At 40.8% G+C, this 23,418-nt stretch overlaps 1 protein-coding gene across 1 annotated transcript in view; it reads left to right on the plus strand.

The window, feature by feature from the left end:
• Positions 1 to 23,418, plus strand: part of LOC139447702 (uncharacterized) — a 55,639-nt gene that overhangs the window by 26,441 nt on the left and 5,780 nt on the right. The window contains exons 10-25 of the mRNA XM_071229149.1: positions 382 to 485; positions 2,622 to 2,774; positions 4,222 to 4,381; positions 5,207 to 5,315; positions 6,465 to 6,604; positions 7,960 to 8,116; positions 9,325 to 9,413; positions 10,833 to 10,964; positions 13,797 to 13,954; positions 17,116 to 17,215; positions 18,038 to 18,107; positions 18,661 to 18,734; positions 19,839 to 19,961; positions 21,337 to 21,427; positions 22,435 to 22,559; positions 23,002 to 23,128. Of these exons, the coding sequence (XP_071085250.1) occupies positions 382 to 485; positions 2,622 to 2,774; positions 4,222 to 4,381; positions 5,207 to 5,315; positions 6,465 to 6,604; positions 7,960 to 8,116; positions 9,325 to 9,413; positions 10,833 to 10,964; positions 13,797 to 13,954; positions 17,116 to 17,215; positions 18,038 to 18,107; positions 18,661 to 18,734; positions 19,839 to 19,961; positions 21,337 to 21,427; positions 22,435 to 22,559; positions 23,002 to 23,128 (1,912 nt within the window). The remainder of the gene's footprint in view (positions 1 to 381; positions 486 to 2,621; positions 2,775 to 4,221; positions 4,382 to 5,206; positions 5,316 to 6,464; positions 6,605 to 7,959; positions 8,117 to 9,324; positions 9,414 to 10,832; positions 10,965 to 13,796; positions 13,955 to 17,115; positions 17,216 to 18,037; positions 18,108 to 18,660; positions 18,735 to 19,838; positions 19,962 to 21,336; positions 21,428 to 22,434; positions 22,560 to 23,001; positions 23,129 to 23,418) is intronic.

Consider the following 23,418-nt stretch of genomic DNA (forward strand, 5'->3'; position numbering starts at 1 on the left):
TATTTGTACATGTGTTGTATTTGTACATGTGTTGTATTTGTACATGTGTTGTATTTCTACAAGTGTTGTATTTGGTGTTGTGTTGTATTTGTACATGTGTTGTATTTCTACAAGTGTTGTATTTGTACATGTGTTGTATTTGTACATGTGTTGTATTTGTACATGTGTTGTATTTGTACAAGTGTTGTATTTGTACATGGGTTGTATTTGTACATGGGTTGTATTTCTACAAGTGTTGTATTTGCACAAGTGTTGTATTTGTACATGTGTTGTATTTCTACAAGTGTTGTATTTGTACATGTGTTGTATTTGTACATGTGTTGTATTTGTACAAGTGTTGTATTTGTACAAGTGTTGTATTTGGTGTTGTGTTGGTTACAGAGTATCAGTACGGGGCAGGCGAAAGGTCGCGACCCTGAAGATCCGGCATTCAACCTGGTGTCCCGTGGCTACTTCTCCATGCAGACCAATAGGAACCAGCACAGGTGAAGCACAGGCACCACAGGCACTAGGGCTGGGACGAGTCCCAATTTACTACTTGGGTACTCTACCCCCTACTACCCGACCCCCCTACTACCTGACCCCCTACTACCCGACCCCCTAATACCTGACCCCCTACTACCTGACCCCCTAATACCCGACCTCCTACTACCCGAACCCCTACTACCTGACCCCCTACTCCCTGACCCCCTACTACCCGACCCCCTACTACCTGACCCCTACTACCTGACTCCCTACAACCCCACCTCCTACTACCCGACCCCCTACTACCCGACCCCCTACTACCTGACCCCCTACTCCCTGACCCCCTACTACCCGACCCCCTACTACCTGACTCCCTACAACCTCACCTCCTACTACCCGACCCCCTACTACCTGACCCCCTACTACCCGACCCCCTACTACCCGACCCCCTACTACCTGACCCCCTACTACCCGACCCCCTACTACCTGACTCCCTACAACCTCACCTCCTACTACCTGACTCCCTACTACCCCACCCCCTACTACCCGACCCCCTACTACCCGACCCCCTACTACCTGACCCCCTACTACCCGACCCCCTACTACCCCACCCCCTACTACCCGACCCCCTACTACCTGACCCCCTACTCCCTGACCCCCTACTCCCTGACCCCCTACTACCCCACCCCCTACTACCCCACCCCCTACTACCCGACCCCTACTACCCGACCCCTACTACCTGACTCCCTACTACCCGACCCCTACTACCTGACCCCCAACTACCCGACCCCCTACTACCCGACCCCCTACTACCCAACCCCCTACTACCTGACTCCCTACTACCCCACCCCCTACTACCCGACCCCCTACTACCTGACCCCCTACTACCCGACCCTACCTGTTACCCGCTGTGGGTCTCAAGAGTTGGGTCTAAAATTTCCGATTGGGAAAAGTTTGACCTAGGCAAAATGTATTTAGATACACATATAAAACGATCTGGTCATGCAACACTGAAGTTGACTGAAGTTTTATCTTTTTCAAACCTATAATGGTCAGAAGGAATTGGTGCATAGTCAGAAAGAAATGCGAACATTAGTGACGTATAGTGTAACCATAGAGTTCAAGTTAATTTTTGTCATTAAACAAAATATCATGTGACAAACCATGCGTCCAGGTAGTCCTGTGAGTACCTGAGTCCTTTTAAGTACCCACCCGACCCTAGTACCCGAGTTACCTGTTCGAGCCCTGACAGGCACTTCCTCATTGGTAGCATTAACTAGATAGGGCAATGTCAGGCCAAACAATTGAATTCAGTATATTGTGATTCATGTATCTGTATCATGATACGTGTTGCGATGTATTGGATGAATGAATTTCTGTGTAGATTTTAAGTCAAATGATACAAAATTTGTTACATTGTTTTTACCCAGTATACCGGAACACAGAACAAAATATTGCAATATGTATTATCTGTTAAGCATGTCGGAGTTTGCAGTCCTATTAAGTAGAAAAAGATGCGGGGTAGAATTGGTCTTCAGCAACCAATGCTTGCCATAAGAAGCGACTATTCTTGTCGTAAGAGGTGACTAACAGGATCCGGCGGTCAGCCTCACTGACTTGGTTGATGGATGTCATCATTTCCCAATTGCATGGATTGATGTTCATGATGTCAATCACTGGATTGTCTGGTCCAGACTTGTTTATTCACAGACCGCCATCATATAGCTGGAATATTGCTGAGTGCGGCGTTAAACAACAAACAAACACAAAAACATCTGTGAGACTCTGAAGAGTCTGTCTCACTACTAGCTGTAATTGTTGCAGTAAACGCATGTTGACAAAGATGAACACAAACAAACAAAAGTAGAAAGCTTCAATAAATATCAGTCAAAATGTTTTCGTCTGCTGGTGTTTTGGTATTGGGTTACAAACAATTAGGAAGCTGTATAAGTAAAATGTGTCATGTCCTCATGTTGTACATTTATTTGAAAAATATCATTTTCAACTGTTTGACTTCTAGTTTTAGCTTACTGGTCTCAGAAGCCAACATGATGCCGTTTCTAATGTGTGTACCGACTAAGCCTGAGTGTTTATGACACAAATCCAAAGGGTAATTTGTCTCACTGGTGAAACAGGTGAAGTGTTTTGTGTTGTAGGAAGGATATATGGGCCCACACACAGCACCTCCACCACATCAAACCTCAACAGCAGAACCCGCAACCACGACCGCAACAACAACCCAAGAAGGCAAAACAACAAAAACAAAAACAACAGCCTCAGCCCCAACAACATGTAGAACCAGAGGAAGAGTGAGTCTCTTGGTGTTTCAGTGAATGAGTGAGTGAGTTAGTGAGTGAGTTTGGTTTAATGCTGCTTTGAACAGTATTCTACTTAATACAGTGTTTCAGCTTAATGTGGAAATGAGGAAAGCCCAAAGTGATGCATGTCTCAGATGCAGTAGAGAGCTGGGGACCAGTACTAACCTCGGCCTCACAGGGGGTCAAGCAGTAGAGAGCTGGGGACCTATTCTAACCTGGGCTCTACAGAAGGTCAAGCAGTAGAGAGCTGGGCACCTATTCTAAACTGGGCTCAGCAGAAGGTCAAGCAGTAGAGAGCTGGGGACCTATTCTAAACTGGGCTCCGCAGAAGGTCAAGCAGTAGAGAGCTGGGCACCTATTCTAAACTGGGCTCTGCAGAAGGTCAAGCAGTAGAGAGCTGGGCACCTATTCTAAACTGGGCTCTGCAGAATGTCAAGCAGTAGAGAGCTGGGCACCTATTCTAAACTGGGCTCTGCAGAATGTCAAGCAGTAGAGAGCTGGGGACCTATTCTAAACTGGGCTCAGCAGAAGGTCAAGCAGTAGAGAGCTGGGCACCTATTCTAAACTGGGCTCTGCAGAATGTCAAGCAGTAGAGAGCTGGGGACCTATTCTAACCTTGGCTCCGCAGAAGGTCAAGCAGTAGAGAGCTGGGCACCTATTCTAAACTGGGCTCTGCAGAATGTCAAGCAGTAGAGAGCTGGGCACCTATTCTAAACTGGGCTCTGCAGAATGTCAAGCAGTAGAGAGCTGGGCACCTATTCTAAACTGGGCTCTGCAGAATGTCAAGCAGTAGAAAGCTGGGGACCTATTCTAACCTTGGCTCCGCAGAAGGTCAAGCAGTAGAGAGCTGGGGTCCTATTCTAACCTGGGCCTCACAGAGGGTCAAGCAGTAGAGAGCTGGGGACCTATTCTAACCCAGGCCTCACAGGGGTTCAAGCAGTAGAGAGCTGGGGACCTATTCTAATCTGGGCCTCACAGGGGGTCAAGCAGTAGAGAGCTGGGGACCTATTCTAACCTGGGCCTCACAGGGGTCAAGCAGTAGAGAACTGGGGACCTATTCTAACCCAGGCCTCACAGGGGGTCAAGCAGTAGAGAGCTGGGGACCTATTCTAACCCAGGCCTCACAGGGGGTCAAGCAGTAGAGAGCGGGGACCTATTCTAACCCAGGCCTTACAAGGGGTGGACGAATAGAAATTTTGGGACTATTCTATTTCGGGACCCACAGGAGGTCAACCAACTGAGTGCTTGGGGCTTTATTCTAAATTGGGCACAACAGGGGCACACAAGGATGACTGAAGGTTGACAGAAGGTTGACAGGATGAGAGAAAGTTGACAGAAGGATGACAGAAGGATAACTGAAGGTTGACTGAAGGTTGACAGGATGACTGATGGGTTACAGGAGGATGACTGATGGATGACGGGTATGTTTGTGTTGCAGGGAGGAGGATGTTGATGCTGATGTGGAGGTGATCAAGTACGACCACCTCAAGCCGATGTCGCTGCGGAAGTATGAGTCATCACGGTCGGACTCGAAGGAGATGAATCGTGGGAAGGAATTTGCCAAGATCTACCACAAGAGGGAACAGCAGTACTGGAAAGTGAGTTGAAGAACAAGCTTCTATAAGTTATTTCCACCTGGTCGTTCCTCTGGCCAGCAATAACTTAGTTTCCTTGGATAGGAGCAGAGATGCCATCCATAAGATTTGGGTGTAATAGTTATGATTTTGAACCTATAATTACAAAATCTGGCTTGTCTTCCCAAAATTACAATTTTGATTTGGTTTTTTTCACAAATTATTGACATGCTTATTATATCTGGCATTTATCATGTTTCACTGCATAATGTGACAGTCCTATTTGTTTTGTGGGCTGGGTGCGGATGCTTTTCAGCGTTGTTGAAATGAAGGTATTTTTACACTTCTTGGCATAATGCCAATAAATTGTTACCGATTGCTAGTGTCAGCTACATGCGTGATGGTAGTGCCAGGCGGTCTGTTTGTCAGTTTACTACTCTTTTGTCATTTTAACATGGAGCACATATCCGGAAAAGTGGGTGTTGCTTATTTAATGCTCATGTGTGCCAATAGAGAACCAATTACCTTCTGATATCAAATATATCAAGACAAGTCAATAAAAGTTTAAACTCTCCCGTGGAAGTCAGTTTGTATTAGATACGCTTTTTTTTCTAAATTCTCGTTCAAAATGTTTGGAAATATTTTGGTTAATTTAGGTAATAGAGATAGTTTCAATGAAGCTGTAGTTGATGTGTGGCCTACAACTTCTTTATTCTCTCAATGAAATGTTTCGGCACACATGTCTAACCCTTTATGAAGCAAGTGCGAGTGCTTCATGGAGGTTCTAGCATCTGTATACAAGGAATAGTAACACCTGGTGTGGAATGTGTCACCTGTTGTCATCTCCAGGGATTGAAGACTGCTGTGAAGAAGCTGATCGTTGGCAGGAAGTGCAAGGGTGTGCAGACAGCAAGAGTGTCACATGACCAGCGATTCCTTGCTTTGGGTACAGCACATGGTGGGTGAATAGGAGGCTGTGTTCACAAGTAGTTGCACTATGTATTTCATGTGAATCATCATCGTCATCATCATCAACATTAACATAAACATGAACATCATCATCAACATTAACATCATCATCATCATCAGCAGCAGCAGCACCACCACCACCACCACCATCATCAACATCATCAAAATTAACATTATCATCAACATTAACGTAAACATGAACATCATCATCATCAACATTAACATGAACATAATCATCATCATCATCATCATTAACATCAACATCATCATCAACATTTTCTTCAACAATGCCGTTCTAATTCTCAATTCAATAATCATCAAAGTCAATATCAACAGATTTTAAAAAAAGAAAAGACTTTTTCTTAATTCTGCTGACTGCAAAGTTACATGTTTACCGCAAATAAACAGACAAAAGTTGACAGTAGGTTGAATGGCAAGCCAAGCTTAACTAACACCCACAACGGTCTCCATGGTCTTTGAGGTCTGCTCAGAGAGCAGAAGGTTGGTGGTTCGATCCCTTGGAGCAGCATACCAAAAGACGTCAACTTGTTGTTACCCTGCCTGGCACTCGGCATTAAGGGGCTCAAACAAGGACTGGTCTGCTTGGAGTCTGTATACAGTGTCTGATTGGTATATTCAGGTTAAACTGCGGCATGGTATCTCAGTGGGCTAGAACTATAAAGTCAGCAAATGTCCGGACTAGTACAAGCAGTCACAGACAGATCCACAGACACAGATCCACAGGATTCTTCACAAAAACATCTACCTGTGAAAGTCTGGGTTAGAATTGGTCTTCAGCAACCCATGCTTGTCATAAGAGGCAACTAACGGGATCGGGTGTTCAGGCTTGCTGACTTGGTTTATGCATGTCATTATATCCCAATTGCCTGGATTGATGCTCATAATATCAATCACTGGACTGTCTGGTCCCGACTCAATTATTTACAGACAGCCGTCATATAGCTGGAATATTGCTGAGTGCGGCGTTAAACAACAAACAGACAATCAAACAAACACAAAAACATCTGTGAGACTCTGAAGAACCTGTCTCACTAATAGCTGTAATTGTTACAGTAAATGCATGTTGACAAAGATGAACATTTGGGTAAATGGCCGTTACGTGGTCTCTGTTTTGCAGGTGATTTGGTTGTGTACGATACTTGGATGGCACCATGGCGGCCGGTCAGAGCCATCCACAACATCGACCGAGCTGACGACGGTGTTATAGATATAGCATGGAGTATGGACGGGTCCAGACTTTCCACCATCAACTCTGGGGTATGTGGTCTCAGTGGTTATGCTAGTAACACACGCCCAAGCAGGGATAGGTAGAAGAAGGAAAGACTATAGTTATACTGTTGTAACATTGTTTTTTTAATATCCCACGCACATGTTATTTAATACCAGTATAATAATTTGCAGTCTGAAACGTGTTTTCACTGGCTTTTTTGTCGAGAGTATCGTGCGTAGTGGCTACGCTCAGAAAATGGCTGAACATCCATGCTGTTGGCAATTTGTAACTTACCGTTGATCTAAGTAGACATTATTTTATACATCTATATCGTACCATATTTGCATTCAAATCAGCCCAGCAGTCAAAGTAGTTAACAATAATGGAACACCTAAACTTGTACAAAAGATCGATCTTACTCGAAGAAAAAACACAAAAATAAAATCATATAATTTTATTTTTCTCATAAACACTGTTTTTACCATGCATGCTTATTTATGCACATACGTCCTCAAGTGTGTATATACAGTACATGTATTCGCGTCCTCGTTAGTTGCACTATCACCCTACCTACATTCCATAATTGGAATAATGTGGGTGCTGGATAACGAAGGGGGTCATCTATGGACCCCTAGATCTGCGTTATCGCTGGGGTTGACTGTATGTTGGTTGTGCCACTCAATCCTTCTAATTGAATACAGTCAAACACCATTGTGTCAAACTTTGATGTGTCGAACTTGGATGTGTCAAACTTGGATGTGTCAAACTTGGATGTGTCAAACTTGGATGTGTCAAACTTGGATGTGTCAAACTTATGGTTGTCTTGAAGTAAAAGCCTGGTCCCTGCGTATTTCTTCTTTATTCATCATTTTCGGTTGGGTCGAACCTTGGATGACTTGGTGTTTGACTGTATATTTTTGTCTTACCCAGAATAATGTGTCCACAGTTGTAGGTGGCAGCTAAATTGTGTCTGGTGGTCAGATGACTTGGTTTATTGTTGATGCTTCATATGTCAACCACCGGTTTTTCCGGTCAAAGAGAACTTTTGCACACTCATCTTTCCTTGATTTTTGTCTCGTTTACTTACTGCCATGATGTAGCTTGAATATTGTGACTATGGTGTAAAACAAAAGAAAAATAACAGTGAAGGAATATTTCAGATTGTATTGTTTGATAGGCATTACTTAGAAGTTGACGGGTGACAAAGTAGACACAATTTATGGATAGCAACTTCTTTAATACAGTGAAAAGCGAAATTTCGGTATAGATTCTTGCTTGACAACGGTATAAGGATCTATACCGAACCGTCACTTTTCACAGTATTAAAGAAGTTGTTGTCCATAAATTGTGTCTACTTTGTCTCCCAGATTGTGAGTGACTGGACGGTTGGCTGACTTTTCAGGGGATGCTGATCGTGTGGTCGTTCGATGGTGGAGGGACCCAGAGGTCGGACGTACGGGGTCTGGACATTCAGGCCGACTCGGCTGGCTACATTCCTCAGCAGCTGGCGCGTATCGCACTCCTTGATGGCGACAAGAAGGATTTCACCTACCAACAAGGTCAGCCATTGTTTTCTTCAAGCAAAGCTTTTTTCGCTTCAAAATTACAAACTACAGGTAGAATTGACAGCATTTGAATTTTGTAAAGGGGATAGATGTGATGAGTTATAGCCAACTAGTCTACAGCCCATTTTGGGTACTTGTTTTCGTGGGATTGCTAGATTATGGAAGCAGACACGAAGAGTAGTATAGACACTGGGGGTACCGGATCACCCCTGTCCAAGGCTAGCCACAATCTGTACAATCTCCTAGTAGTATAGACACTGGTGATACCGGATCACCCCTGTCCAAGGCTAGCCACAATCTGTACAATCTCCTAGTAGTATAGACACTGGTGATACCGGATCACCCCTGTCCAAGGCTAGCCACAATCTGTACAATCGCCTAGTAGTATAGACACTGGGGGTACCGGATCACCCTGTCCTGGACCAGGCCTTGGCCCTCAAAACGCTTTTATGCAGTAAATTTTGCTTAGCAGTTGCTAGATTTTGTTAGCAGTTGCTGGATTTTGCTTAGCAGTTGCTATTTTGCTAAGCAGTGGCTAGATTTTGCAAAGCAAACTGTAGCAACTGCTTAGCAAAATTTAGCCACTGCTTAGCAAAATGAAGCAGACTTCCATGGAAGCAATTTCAGGGCTTAGGCCTGGCCCTGGGCGGGGTGGTCTGGTACCTTCAGTGTCTATACTACTAGGAGATTGTGGCTGACCTTGGACAGGGGTGGTCCGGTAACCCCAGCGTCTATACTACTAGGAGATTGTACAGATTGTGGCTAGCCTCGGACTTATGGTTGTATACATTTTTATTGAAATCAGTTTTTTGATGAAACATAAAACTATTTATATTTCGGGTTCCGAAGCCAAGAATGTGCATGCACCAAGTTTTATCATGTACAGTGTTGCAGAAGAAACTGATCACTTGTAATTCCATGGTCTTATGTTGCATAAAGGACCGTTCACTGTTTGAAACTTTCCATTTATGTTTCATAGATCTATCATGATATAACATTTATAACAAGATCCCATCTCCCAGACATAATATCCAATAAGACAAAAGATATGTCAACATAGTTTCATAGATTTCCTTGAAGTATTTTATTTAAGTAAATCAGTCCTCACCTATATTAGAAAAACATTCAGCAAATGCTTCAATTTAGAGGATTAGCCCCATACAAGCTGGTCTATAGTGATACCATAATCTCTTTCCAAGCAGGTCCGTTTTCTGAGCAGGATGTGTTGTCTAGTCCCCAGAGTCCCGTCAAGGGGGCGTTCTTCCCCAGCTTCACACTGCTTGGAACACAGGTCAGTCAGCTCCAACATCTTCATCTTTGTCACATCTTTGTAACATGTTTGTTGATCTATACTTTACAAATGTTTCCGGTTTAGAACTGGTTCCCAGCAACCTGTGTTGGTTTCTCACGTAGTAATTCTGGTTTAGAACTGGTTCCAAGCAACCTGTGTTGGTCTCTCACGTAGTGATTCTGGTTTAGAACTGGTTCCAAGCAACCTTTGTTGGTCTCTCCCGTAGTGATCTGGTTTAGAATTGGTTCCCAGCGACCTGTGTTGGTCTCTCCCGTAGTGATCTGGTTTAGAATTGGTTCCCAGTGACCTGTGTTGGTCTCTCACATAGTGATTCTGGTTTAGAACTGGTTCCAAGCAACCTTTGTTGGTCTCTCCCATAGTGATCTGGTTTAGAATTGGTTCCCAGCAACCTGTGTTGGTCTCTCTCTCATAGTGGTTCTAGTATGGAATTGGTTCCAAGCAACCTATGCAGGTCATAAGTTCATAATGTTGGGTGGTTTGGCTCGGTGATAACTTCATTGAGTGGATTGCTGCTCAGAATATCAATCACTGGTTAGTGTGGTCGAGGCTTGAATTATTTAAAGATTGACATCATAAAGCTGGAATGCTGCTGAGTATAACACTAAACAACACATTACAAACAAATGAATGTTATGCTAACCAGTTACGTTGGATAAGTGTTTGTGTTATTTGTGTTTGTTTGTTTAACACCGCACTATGCAATATTCCAGCTATGTGACGGCGGTCTGTAAATAATCGAGTCTGGACCAGACAATCCAGTGATTGACATCATAAGCATCAATCTACGCAATTGGAATATTATGACATGCATCAACCAAGTCAGCAAGCCTGACCACCGGATCCCGTTAGTCGCCACTTACGACAAGCATAGTCCCCTTTTACGGGTAGCCTAGTGGTTAAATCTTTCGCTTGTCACGCTGAAGACCTGGGTTCAAATCCCAACATGGGTAAAACGTGTGAAGCCCATTTCAGGTGCCCCCCGCTGTGATATTGCTGGAATATTGTCTAAAAGCGGCATAAAACCATACTCACCCACTCACTTCGTATGAAGGGATTACAGAGATTAGTTTTCTTTAAAATCCTCGCGTTTATTTCAAGATTAAGACTACATTCCTATTTTTTTGCAATATATTATCCTCCAAACTGTGTTTTCGAGCCCCAAAGAAGTATTTCTGATAACTTGTCTAATATAGTAATAACAATTGCAATACACATAAATTAAGTCTTACCTTTGAGAACATTTATTTCTGTTTACAATTGGATAGTCAAATGACCACATCTTGTCAATATAATTGTGATAATGCCAAGCGAGACGAGTCAGTCAGGTGCCATCTTGTTATAGTCACCTGATTTTTTAGCCCCTCCATTGTATTTGTATCTGTGTGTTTGTGACGGCAGCACTCTGTGTGTGCGTGTCTGGACAATGGGGACATGCTGAAGTGCAACCTGGAGCCGCTGTCCGTGATGGCCGACACTGACCAGGCTGTGGACTACTCGGAGGCCCCGACAATCTACCGCTCCAACATCTACGTAAGTCCAGCCAAAGATCAGTCGGTCAGGCCTCAAAGTTTAATTTTTTAACGGCTACCAGTATTTTTTTCCATGTAGCCAGTGGTAAAATCAACAAGACAAGCCAAAATTTTATGGAGCCAAAGACATTTGAAATTGTCTTTTATCAAATGACTATCCTAATATGTACAAGTCATAGCATTAGGCCTGATACTAATTGTTAGTGTATACTTGGTTTTTGTTATTTGTGACTCAAACGATGCAATATTTTACTAGATGACATAGGTATATCCTTGCTTATCCAATGAGCATTGTCAACTAAAATAAAATAGTAATTATATTTAATTATGTATTTCTGTTCATTGTCAACTTTTGGAGGAATTATTCACGAGTACAGTTATTAATAGCAGACGTGTTTTCAACGATCTGCTGTTCTTTTCGTTGCATGTAGGAGACAATTGACAATCTGTCATTAACAGATTTCAATAGGTCTTCGACAATGTGTGTTTAGATCGTAACTGAATATATTCAAAGTGATAAGACATTAAAAGCGAATACCGCTGTTGTAAATGGTTTTACAGTTTCATTATGCAATGAATATTGTTCCAGGTTCACTCTCTTGTTAAATTAGCAAATAATTTATTTCCCGCATTTATTAACATGAACAAATACCTTCGTTTTCGAAACTCTTATGAATAAGACGTTCGTCGAAGACTCTCATATGACACACCGCTAGAAAGCTTGGTTTTTTTATCTACACGGTCATAACATCACCTGGAGCAGAGACCATATAATAATAATCTATTATATGGTCTCTGCCTGGAGTCTGTATCTGTAGTAATTCTAACATGGAATTTTATTGGATAAAAATTGGTTTCTAATGATGCTTTCTTGCTGAATTCTGCTACAAGGTTCGTGATTGGTCAAATTTGAGCATGTGGCCTAAGGCAGCCGATCAATTTACAGCTATGGTACTGTCCTCGTGTGTTATGAATTTCAGATTTTGAAGAAAGATTTTTGTTAAATCTTGTTATTCCTAACGTTTTTAAGCAGGAACTCGCGATCTATATTAAAAATATGGAACTTCATGGATGTATCATGCTAGGTTAAGAGCTGTGACAAAGATTTCTCATACATATATTTTGGCATTAAACATCGTGTCCGAGTGACGTGACAAAAGCCAAGATGTCATTTGACTTACATTACACATGATTGCACAAAAAGATGGAAATAATAACTTAGATGTAAGTTTGACAACTTTTAGAAATAGTTTTGTTCATTGTATTTATTACTTTGTATAATATATTTATAGATTTGTTTCAAAAGTCTTTATTTTGCTCTTTGACCTGTTCGATGTGGACCTGTTGTCAAAGTGTGTGTCCGAGAATTTTATTTTCCATAACATTGCGAGAAATAGTGAATAATTTCTTAATCTATCAATAAAAAATTATAAATTTAAATGGAAAATGTATTTCAGACATTGTGAAATGTGATAGATTTAATAAATGAATTATATGACAGGTAGGTTAATAAAATTGTGTACTATTTTGATGTGACTACGGCTTGTGTAACGGGACTTATTAATGCACAACACATACCTAGGGGATGCATAGAAGAGTCTGATAGTACTTCTTATCAACTCTTAACTCTGTCACTGCAGTGAGTGTCCAAATCCCCACTCCACTCTCGGACAACTACCAAAATACTATCGATGGTAATTTCAGCTCCTCCCACTGAAATAATGTTTAACGTCATGCGAAAAGAGTCATAATGCTTATCTTTATAATGTCTAATTTCCATCCCTCGACTCTTCTTTTCTAAAATAACTAGGTTAACTACCTAAGTCAACAGTCTACCAGTGTTTTACTTTGACTGGGATCAGCTTGTGTTTCATACTAAGATGCTTAGGTATTGAGCTGGTTGAAGCGTCTGTGTAGCCTTGCAGCATGCCCAATAAACAGCATTGTTTTCTTTTTAACTGTATCAAGGTCAAAATGAGACCATACAGTTCCATTTTTTGGCTAACCTTGGTACCACTGAGAGTTATCTGTCTTTGTCAAAAGTTACATTGAGAGTTATCTCCCTTCCACTGGTACTTGAGTCCTTGAAAACAGGCCCATTAGCAGGAACTTGAGTACCCATCACAGCCCTAGCTGGTACTGAATATATATCTTAGACCATCATTTTTCTTTCTCAAGGGGGATGAGGCTCAGGCTTATTCACAACCTAAGCAAGTTTGATTAAGTTGTTCTGACACCACCTTGCTTGTTGACCGTCTCCGTGGTCTAATGGTAGAGCGTCCGCCTGGAGAGCGGAAGGTCCGGGATTCAATCCCCGGCCGCGTCATACCAAAAGACATTAAAAGATGGTACTTGTTGTTACCCTGTCTGGTGCTCGGCAATAAGGGGCTAAAACAAGGACTGGTCAGCTGGGAGTCAGTATATTGTGTCTGAGTGGGGTATTCATGTTAAACTGCAGCATGGTATCTCAGTGGTCTAGCACTATAAATCGGCATCAGTCCGGACTAGTACAAGCAGCCATACACACACACACACACACACGTGCATGCACATCATTTGGACGTGATGTTAAACCCCATTTCACCTCACCTCACCTTACCTTGGTTGTTTATGAACTAGCAGTAAAATATGACCTTAATTGCACACAGTGTCTCAGTTTTATACAAATTATATCATCTAGACCTAGCCTGAAAACGAGCCCAGGATCACGCCATTTTGTTTCTGACTGTTTCTTGTGTCACTCTAAAAATATAAAACTAACTCAACCCTGGCTGAATTTTTTAAGAAATATGTTCATTTTTCTTTTGATTTATGATTTATGAATTTTGTTTAGGATGCAAGTTATGGCATCAATCTGATTGGACAGGGCTTGGAGGCAGAACTGTTCCGTCAACACAAACATCCCATTATATACATCGGCTTCGTCGACAAGCTGGGAAACATTGTCACTGTCGATATAAAGGGTTTCATCAATATGTGGAAATATGACAGGTGAGATTTTATGGTGATAGAATTTGATATATCACAAGAAAAATACACATACCGTATTCGACGTAATAAGCGCCCAGGGCACTCTCAAAATTAGAAATAGGGGTCTCTTATTAGAATGTTATTTTGGTGGAAAAAAACAGAGTTGAAAAATAAATTTCATGGTTTATACTGACAGCCTGAAATGTTTATGTACGACAGATATATTTTTCCAGAATTAAATGCCCATAATCAAGGGTGCATATAACACACGAGTGCGTATTATACGCGAAATAAATAAGTCTTGTGTATATTGATCTATCGGAAGGGGTGCTAATTGGGATTGTTCACTAGCCAATATCTCAGCAAATGTCGCCGTGGGCGCTTATTAGAGCAGGGCGTTTATCACGTCGAATACGGTATATCTTATTTCAAAATACATGGATGTGTACTGGCCATTAATAGCTTTTTCAATAGCTTGCGTAGCAGCCACTATCAGATTCAAAGCTCTTGAACAAATTTAGGCATTATCATTGGTGGGAACAAGAACGTGAAGTGGGCCTTAGTGGTCCAGTGGTTTCTCATGAGATGATGTTTCCAGAAGACAGATGTTAGACACCAACAAGCAGGCCAACACATACAATCACTTAGATTTCAGTCGTGTGAGCTGATCATTGTAATCTCCTCATATGAAACAGAATATGCATTTATATTTATAATGTGCAAAATCCACTCCCTACAGTGACAGTAATAATAATAATAAGAAGAAGAATACAGTAAACTACAGTTATTACGATGTAACCGTTATTCGTTATAAGCATATATACAGCATATATACAACGCATGGACGGGACTACCGATTTTTCTTCAGTATAGTGCGCACTTTTTTTCCAAAAAACACAGCTGTACAACATCAGTTCGTTATATCGGTCAGTTCATTATAAGCGTGTTCGTTATAACCGTAGTTTACTGTAATAATAAAGAATAAAATATTCTGCCGAAAAGAAACTGTTCAACAACCAGCTTATGCTGATTCTCTAGTATTTCGCTGTTGGCTCTAAATAGCATAACATTCACAGTGCCCTCTGCCTTACAATATGCCATCTTAGATCTCTGTAATTTGAAAACATATTATTCAGAGTTGTGATTTACCTGCTTATAAAAAGAATATCAACTTATGAAATAAAAGTGCTGTATCGGGATACAAATCATATCACATCCATAGTATTGGGGTACATATCGTATCGCAACCCCACCGTATCGTCACACTTCTAATAAATGAAACCCTGCTTGTCTGGAACCTGGAAGTCTGGACCATGTTAGTCCAGTTCCTTAGTCCCTTTACTCCTCCTTGTCTGGAAGTTCTGTCTTCTAACAATTGTTTTTGGACATATTAAGAATATGTCAAGATCCGATAATTTAGAACTTTGTCCATCTGGATGTGGAACTGGCATGTCTGTAATGGGTTGTTTTATGGAGTGTTGTAGATATAGAGATTATTATCTGATTGTGTTTCTGTATCATTAGTATCACATGTTAGAAAAAAAAATGTATTATACAAGCCTTTGGCGAGCGTAATACATATTTTTATTTCTAATGCATGCTATTTACGGTATGGAAACACACAGGGGTAAGAATCTCTGAATAACATATTGCCCTTCGTAAAAAAGAGGAGGTTTTACGACATATTTTTACTCATTGAAGCAACTTTAGAAATCATGTATGAATAAAATATTTGAGTGAACCGCCCTATTTATCATATGGTGCCACATGATTTATAGCCATATCTGTCTTCAGGCACACTCTCACCCTGGGAAAGGGGCGGTCGGGTAGCCTAGTGGTTAAAGCGTTCGCTCGTTACACCGAAGACCCGGGTTCCATTCCCAACATGGGTACAATGTGTGAAGCAAATTTCTGGTGTCCTTTGCCATGATATTGCTGGAATATTGCTACAAACGGCGTAAAACCATACTCACTCACATTGGGAAACTCCTATCTAAACTTATTGGGAACATCAGACTACAACTTATTGATAAAACATTCATTACATGGATGGATGGGACAAGCCGATGCTGCAGCTAAAGCAGTTCTTGACAAACCGTTATCTCCACTACTTGTCCCTACATTGTGATTTCAAACCAATTATTAAAACCTATACTCAGGTTCTCATACAACAGAGGTGCGACACCCAACAATCGGTCATACCTTCTTGGGTTGTCAGTCAAGACATGACGAGGTCGTTTTACGACAATGTCATATTGGCCACAGTCGGTTTACCCACAGCATCTGCTTAAAACAGATGAGGATGAACCTCCTAAGTGTATCCCTTGGGATGAAAGGTTCACCGTTAAGCATATATTGCTTGACTCTGTGGACTTTGCAATCGCAAGGGAATCACATTATCAAAGCGTAAATCTGAAAGATCTCTTTTCCCATGTCAGCTGGCATCTCATTATCAGCTATTTGAAAGAAATTGGTCTGTATAATAAATTTTAAATATGTATGTGAATAATTAAATTTTTGTTTTTAAGTTTGGTGTGATGCTATCATGAACTGACATTATTGAAGGCTCTGTCCAGGAGGTTAACGTAGCGTAAAATTATTGTCCCCCTGTGTGACACATAATCCTATCATAATCAATTAACTATCATCAACCGGTGTTTTTAAGCCAACTCATTGCTGAGTATTTTTTAATATTGGCTAGCATTGTGCACAACCACCACCAGCTAAAGTGATGACGTAAATCCTGCTGGGGTATCATGCAGGAAGCAGAGGTACTGTAAGTCCCCATGATCCCCAGCGAGGTGGCCTAGCTTTGGTTACTGGTGGCCTATAGCCTGTGTTTTAAAACTGTATTATATTGTTATGCTCAAATATGTTTCATGAATTGTCTTTAAATATAGAATGCACAAATATGTTTCATGTATTGTTTTTAAATATAGTATGCTGAAATATGTTTCATGAATTGTTTTTCAATATAACTTTTGCATAAATGACTCAACTGTAAATAAATTAACTTGGTCTTGTCGCTATATGGCTGAAATAATGCCGATGCGACGTTAAATTTTAACTCACTCACTCACTCCTGCTAGGTAACCTCATTTGCATATTTATCAGCTAGCACTATCCATTATGTGATAAAACTGGTTGTCCATTGATGGTTATGGTGTTTGATTGTCCCCCAGGCATCACATATCCGGATTCGGCTGGTTTCTGCCACAAAAGAAGTACCGCATCCAGATGTCCAAGATCATGTTCTCTCCATCCCGCACAGAGAAACCAAATGTAAGGGACCAGTCATTGTATCAGATCATGAGAGACAAGTGTATTCTATTTGGGGCATCAAGTCGTTCAAGCTGGGAGTAAAACCAGGCTATTGGAGCAAAGGGTCCAGGGTATTAATCATAATGGATGGAGATAATATACCCTGGATTAGCGAGGATGTCTATGATGTGTAGAAATGTTTTGGATACTTGCCCTTTTAATGATGACTGTCCAGGGTATTAAACATAATGGATGGAGATAATATACCCTGGAACAGTGAGGATGTCTATGATGTGTAGAAATGTTTTGGATACTTGCCCTTTTATTGATGACTGTCGCTCAATCTGTTAAATTTGAAAAGTATCACGAAAATTACTATTTTGATGTAAAATGTTCATTCTCTGAGCCTGTGGCTCAATCTAAGGTGCTGCAAATCCCTCTGCAGAGTTGTGTCCCTTAGCCATGCCAGAAATCGAAGACCATGGATTCGAATCTTGAATTTGGCCTGATCATGTTTCTAGGTTTGTCAGCACTGTCTGCATGCTCGTGGGTTTCACCAAAGTGGTAAACGTCTGTGACCTGCATCACTTCGGGCTTTCCTCCCAGATGCATCTGTCATGCCATGATATATATCTGGAACAAAGTTAAAACAATCTGACACACTAGGAACTTGATCAAAGTCACCATGCTGGTAAAAAAATATCATAATCTTCTGGCCATAAGATTTTGAAGCATGTTAGCAAGATATTTCTGTGAAACATTTTAATCAGCAAAAAAACAACCCTAAGAGTCATTTTACGTTTTTATATAATAATCTTTGTTAATATCTATTTTGTATTACAGGTGATATTTACAGACAAAATAAAACAATCAAAAAAGACAAGACAAGATGTAGCTCGGGAGAGGAAGAAGTGTAAGACTTTATCATTCCTTTTCTTTGGTATCGTACTTAGAGATTTTTTGCCGAGTATGTTTCCATATCGAAACTATACATGTATCCTAGGAATGAAATTGTATCCATCACGCCTAATGCATATTTATGATACCGAAATACACAATGGTAATGGTCCTTCAACAATAATGATGTTTCACACCTTAATTCACTGAATGACGCAGTTTTAGAAAACGATAATAAATGCAATTTTTTAATGGACAACCAGTCCGCAATGAATGTAATGAAATATGAACTCTCAAAATGCCCTTTTCACCCTAGGAGAGCTGAACGTTATGAGCATTTAGTCATTTAGTCATAAATTGCTTGACTGAAGGTTCAAGTGTATTGTAGGCCATAGGTCCATGATACCAACAGTGTATTATCCTGCTATTAATTTAAATACAATCTGGTTTTCCTTGAGAAAAACATGCTTACTGTGCTATGGATATGAGTGAATTCTTCGTCACAAATAATTTGAGGTAAAGACGTCGTCTGTTATTGATGTCATCAATGGCGATGTTGCGTGTTGTAGTGGAGACGACCCTGCAGAACATGCAGCTTGGAGACCCCTGGCACGAGACCTTCATGGACGACCAGGGTCTGCAGGTGAGTGTCCATGAACCTCTTTGGTTGCTACAATCAGTATTTGTTTAACAGCCTTGTGAAGATCCGGGGTAGAATTGGTCTTCAGGAACCCATGCTTGATGTAAGAGGCAGCTAACGGGATCGGGTGGTCAGGCTTACTGACTTGGATGATTCATGTCATGATCATATCCCAGTTCCATGGATCGATGCTCATGGTATCAATCACTGGATTGTCTGGTCCAGACTCAATTATTTACAGACCGCCATCATATAGATGGAATATTGCTATGGGTGGCGTTAAACAACAAATAAACAAACCTATTTAAGAACCTATCTGTCTGATTGCATAGTCTCTATCTTGCATAAACCAATACATATCATTTAATACAAGCAATAAAAAAGTTGTTATCCCTTAACGTTCACGTCTCTATGATCGTCTAAATATTAAATGCCTATCAAAGACCTTGAACAGATAGTGCTCAAAGAAGAAAATTATTTATTTTTAAGGTTTGTCCCACAATTTGAAATTTTGTGTCCATTTCTTGAAACGCTAATAAATAAAATACAGTTTAGGACACATGATGTGATGTGGACAGGGATTTATCTGACTCTTCTTAGAGGCTGATACGTGGTCCCAAGTCTCCTGTAAATGTCAGTAAAAAAAATTAAAATTGGTTTCTTAAAATGTCCCAATTCATCATGTTCATGTTAATAATATCATAGTCATAACTTGACCTGATGACCTGATGAAGAGAAAGAAGTTTTGATGCCTAGTTTAACATTATTGCCTTAAATGCAATGTTAAATGCAATGTTAAAAATACCCCTTTATTTAAGAAAATACATACCGTAAACTATGTTTATAACGAACTGACCGATATAATGAACTTATTTATTAGTCTCGGCCATTTATTGTATATATGCTGTATGTATGCTTATAACAAACTAAGGTTATTACGAACTAAAATTAGTGGTCCCCTTGAGTTCGTTATAACGGTAGTTTACTGTACTTTAAAAAATCGAAGTTTTGAAGTAAATAATAAATGTTTTGCCAATTGGCGCCAAGGGATACTAAGTTTTAAGTCCTAGATGAATCCCTGGTAGAGTGAGGACCTGTTTGTTTCAGTCGACAGTGTACGCCCCCAAGGGAGAAGTGAAGGAATCGGGCGCCATGTTCCACGTCGTCCTGCGATACCAGGGGACCAGTCAGATTTCAACCTACCTCACGCGCTTGTACAAACCAGAAAAGGTAATATTCCCTAACGACTGATTCCCTAGTGCAGAAGTTATGCAAGTTGACCATTATTACGACTTTTTGGATATCAATTATTATTATTACGACTCTTTTGATATCAATACAAGTCGGTAAACTTTATAACTCTGAGGCTTGCCAATATTTTCAGTTTGTGAAAAGTAATCAGCGTGTCCTGTGTGTACAGCTCACCAGTTTCAGTGGCCGACTGATGAGTGATGTCATTTAATTGTGATGTCATGGTTAACAGATGATGTCACAATGATCTGCAATGCAGGGAAATTGAAGCAATGTTGGCCTTTGCAACTTTGATCTGCCGGACCACACCATTTCATGTCGGTGCCAGAATGTTTAGAATTTAAGTGTTCTCAGTTCAATCATGATATTTCAGTGTTGGGAAATTTGAATCCTAAAGTAATCCAAGCTACAGGAATTTGGGATTATTTCTGCTTTTTGAATGAACGATTTAAAAAGAGATATTATATAGAGAAGCTCACCCGAGTGTCTTTTGATATAAAATATATCAAAATGAGTTGATAAAAGTGGAAAAACTCCGAGGCTTGCCAACACAAGGGTGAGATTTTATTTATCATCCAACATCATTCTAACAACTTTTTCAGTTTGTCGACAGTAATAAGTAAAAAGTACTGCTAACAGCTTCACTAGCAGAGCCATTAGTAATGTCATTTGATTGTGATGTCATTGTTACCGTGATGTCACAATGGTCTGCAGGCATTGTGATGCAATTTCATTGCAGCGATATCTACAGTGTAGATATCACTTGATCTCACCCAAGCGATATCTCCTGTGGGAGCCAATTTTGGATGATAAAATATTGTAACCAATATGGCCAAGAGATATATCATAAAAGAATGGAGATATATGCTGCACAAAAATAGTTAAGTACCACCTGATTCTTTCATGTTATTATAGTTATTGTCATGGCATTCAAGAAGGAATTGCTCGGCATGACAGATTAACTATAGTAGCATTAGTAATTGGATGGTCCTTAACTTTGTTTTAGTAGTATGATAATGAAGGATGGGTGTGTTTGAGCTTTGTGGTGATTTCGGGGCAGTCGGATTGCCTAGTGGATAAAGCGTTCGCTTGTCACGCTGAAGACCCAGGTTCGATTCCCGACATGGGTACAATGTGTGAAGACCATTTCTGGTGTCCTCCGCCATGATATTGCTGGAATATTGCTAAAAGCGGCGTAAAACCGTACTCACTCACTCACTCACTTCTGGTGAGTTAAGTAAATGTTTTGTTTTGGGGATCTGTGAGACTGCACATTGTAGATGGATTGGGGTAGTGTGTCAAGTGTTTTCATGCCTGCAATATGTTGTTATGTGAGTTATCTCCCTTGCACCAGGTGAAGTGTTCTGGCATCCTGGAAGTGTGTCAGACGTCCAGTGGGAGGGACATGGTGTTCCTGCTGTTGTACCCCCAGTTCCCGCCCAAAGGTCAGTGGCAGGTCCTGCACAGGAATTATTGGATTATCTTGAGTAGTGTTGGATGAGGGGGTCATAAATTCCAAAGATGGTATTAAGTAGCTTCAACTGGGTTATCCTCCATTGAGAAAACGGTATTCTTGTTTCTGTTCCCAAAAAAGGGAATTCAGAAACTGGTGTCGTTTTAAAATATTAAAATATTCTGAAATTAGAGTCTGAAATGTTTGAACCAGCCTGAAGCAAGCTTTTGTGCACTCACTCACTCACTCACTCACTCACTCACTCACTCACTCACTCACTCACTCACTCACTCAGCAACCCACCCACCCACTCACTCACTCACTCACCCACTCATACCAAGGATAAGAGCACAAGCAAATATCTGATCATAAGCAAAGTATCGTTATGCATATTGGAGAACACTGTTGGTGTCTGGTCCCAACCCTAAATCCCACCCACTCACTCAAAGAAAGGTATGGTATATCTTTGGGCTGTAACAATCATCGATACTTAGGTACATGTGATACTTGAATCATCAGTTTGTGAGATCGCAATTCACCATAAATAGAACAGAAACAATAGAGTTACCTCCCACAATGGCCGAAGTAGCATAGCGCCACCATTAAGCATGGCAGAACACAAGGACGTGGTGGCTGAGGACGCGCTGACTAACTGTTACTTTTAATAACCATCCCTTCATTTAAACCAGTTTTGTTCTTGTGGTTTTCTTTGTTAAAGTTTTTTAGATAACAATAAATGTATGGAGAAAGAGGTTTTAGAGCTGTAATTTCATGATCATTTCTAAATCTTTAATGTGGTGTATCGTAATACCAGTAGTATCGTCAGTCCGTACCGTGATACAAATCGTATCGCAAAATACCAGGCGATACTCAGCTCTAGGAAGGTAATGATATAACCTAGAGTGAACTTTAGACCCAATAAGAATCTTTATTTTATGATAACATCTAAAGACATTGTCAAGTAACCAAGACGTGTTTCATGTTGTTTGGCTTTTGCAGATGCACATATGACTGTTCTTGTCCTTGACCTTCGAACTATGAAGTTGAAGGACATTAGACGGGACATCCCTCTGACAGACGCGGAATACAAGGAAGTGCTGCAGAAGGATGTTGTATCTTGTGATGTAAGTTGATACAATGTTATACAACCCTTCTGCACCCGAAAAAGTGTTTTCCTTCCAACACCCAAGTCCACGAACACTTTGAATACTGTACTAACAGATACTCTGTATATAGTAGCCTACCGATAATGACTGAGAAAGAATAACTTTTCTATAAATATAAGCTTCTGCAATGATGAGGTCGTCAAAATCAGAGGTGTTTATTTTGATTTGAAGCCTCTGACTGACCAATCAGAATGGACTATTTTCCAAATTCATGGTAGAACTGTGTTGTGTTTAACGCCACTTTTACAGTATTATGGTTACATCACGGTGTATCAGCTTGATGTGCTGTATACAGAAATGACCCCTTCAGCCATAATGATATTGCTGACTTGACACACCACGCTGACTTGTTCAAGCCTTGTCGTAGTTGTCTTTCTCCAGTTTTTGTTTTTGACTTCAGGTTTCCCGAGTGTTTGGGCCAACGGGCTCTGAGTACCTCTTCCTGACATTCAATGGCCGTCTGCGTGTCTTGTCCCTCAACACAGGCAAACTTGTTATGAGAGCAGAAAATGTGTCCAGGCCATCGTGTGAGTTGTCTCCCTGTGCGTTGTCCTTGGTAAACTTTTGTATGAACCGGGTACGTTGTGGAACTGGAGGTTGACGGTTTAGATACAGTAAGTCTGGAAAACTGGGAGTGACACACACTTGCAATAGTTTCCTGATGCAGTTAGTTTTAGTTAAATACACTACTCCCACCTTCCTTCTCCACAACCACAACACATGCATCTATAGTTAATAAATCTCTGACTGACACTGAGTCACCATTTTATCATGACGCTTCCTACTAATAACACATGCAAAAGTAGCTTTGATCTTA

This window comes from Haliotis cracherodii, unplaced genomic scaffold (genome assembly GCF_022045235.1).
Source record: "Haliotis cracherodii isolate W230 unplaced genomic scaffold, xgHalCrac1.p SCAF_7, whole genome shotgun sequence".
In the NCBI taxonomy this organism is placed as follows: Eukaryota; Metazoa; Mollusca; class Gastropoda; order Lepetellida; family Haliotidae; genus Haliotis; species Haliotis cracherodii.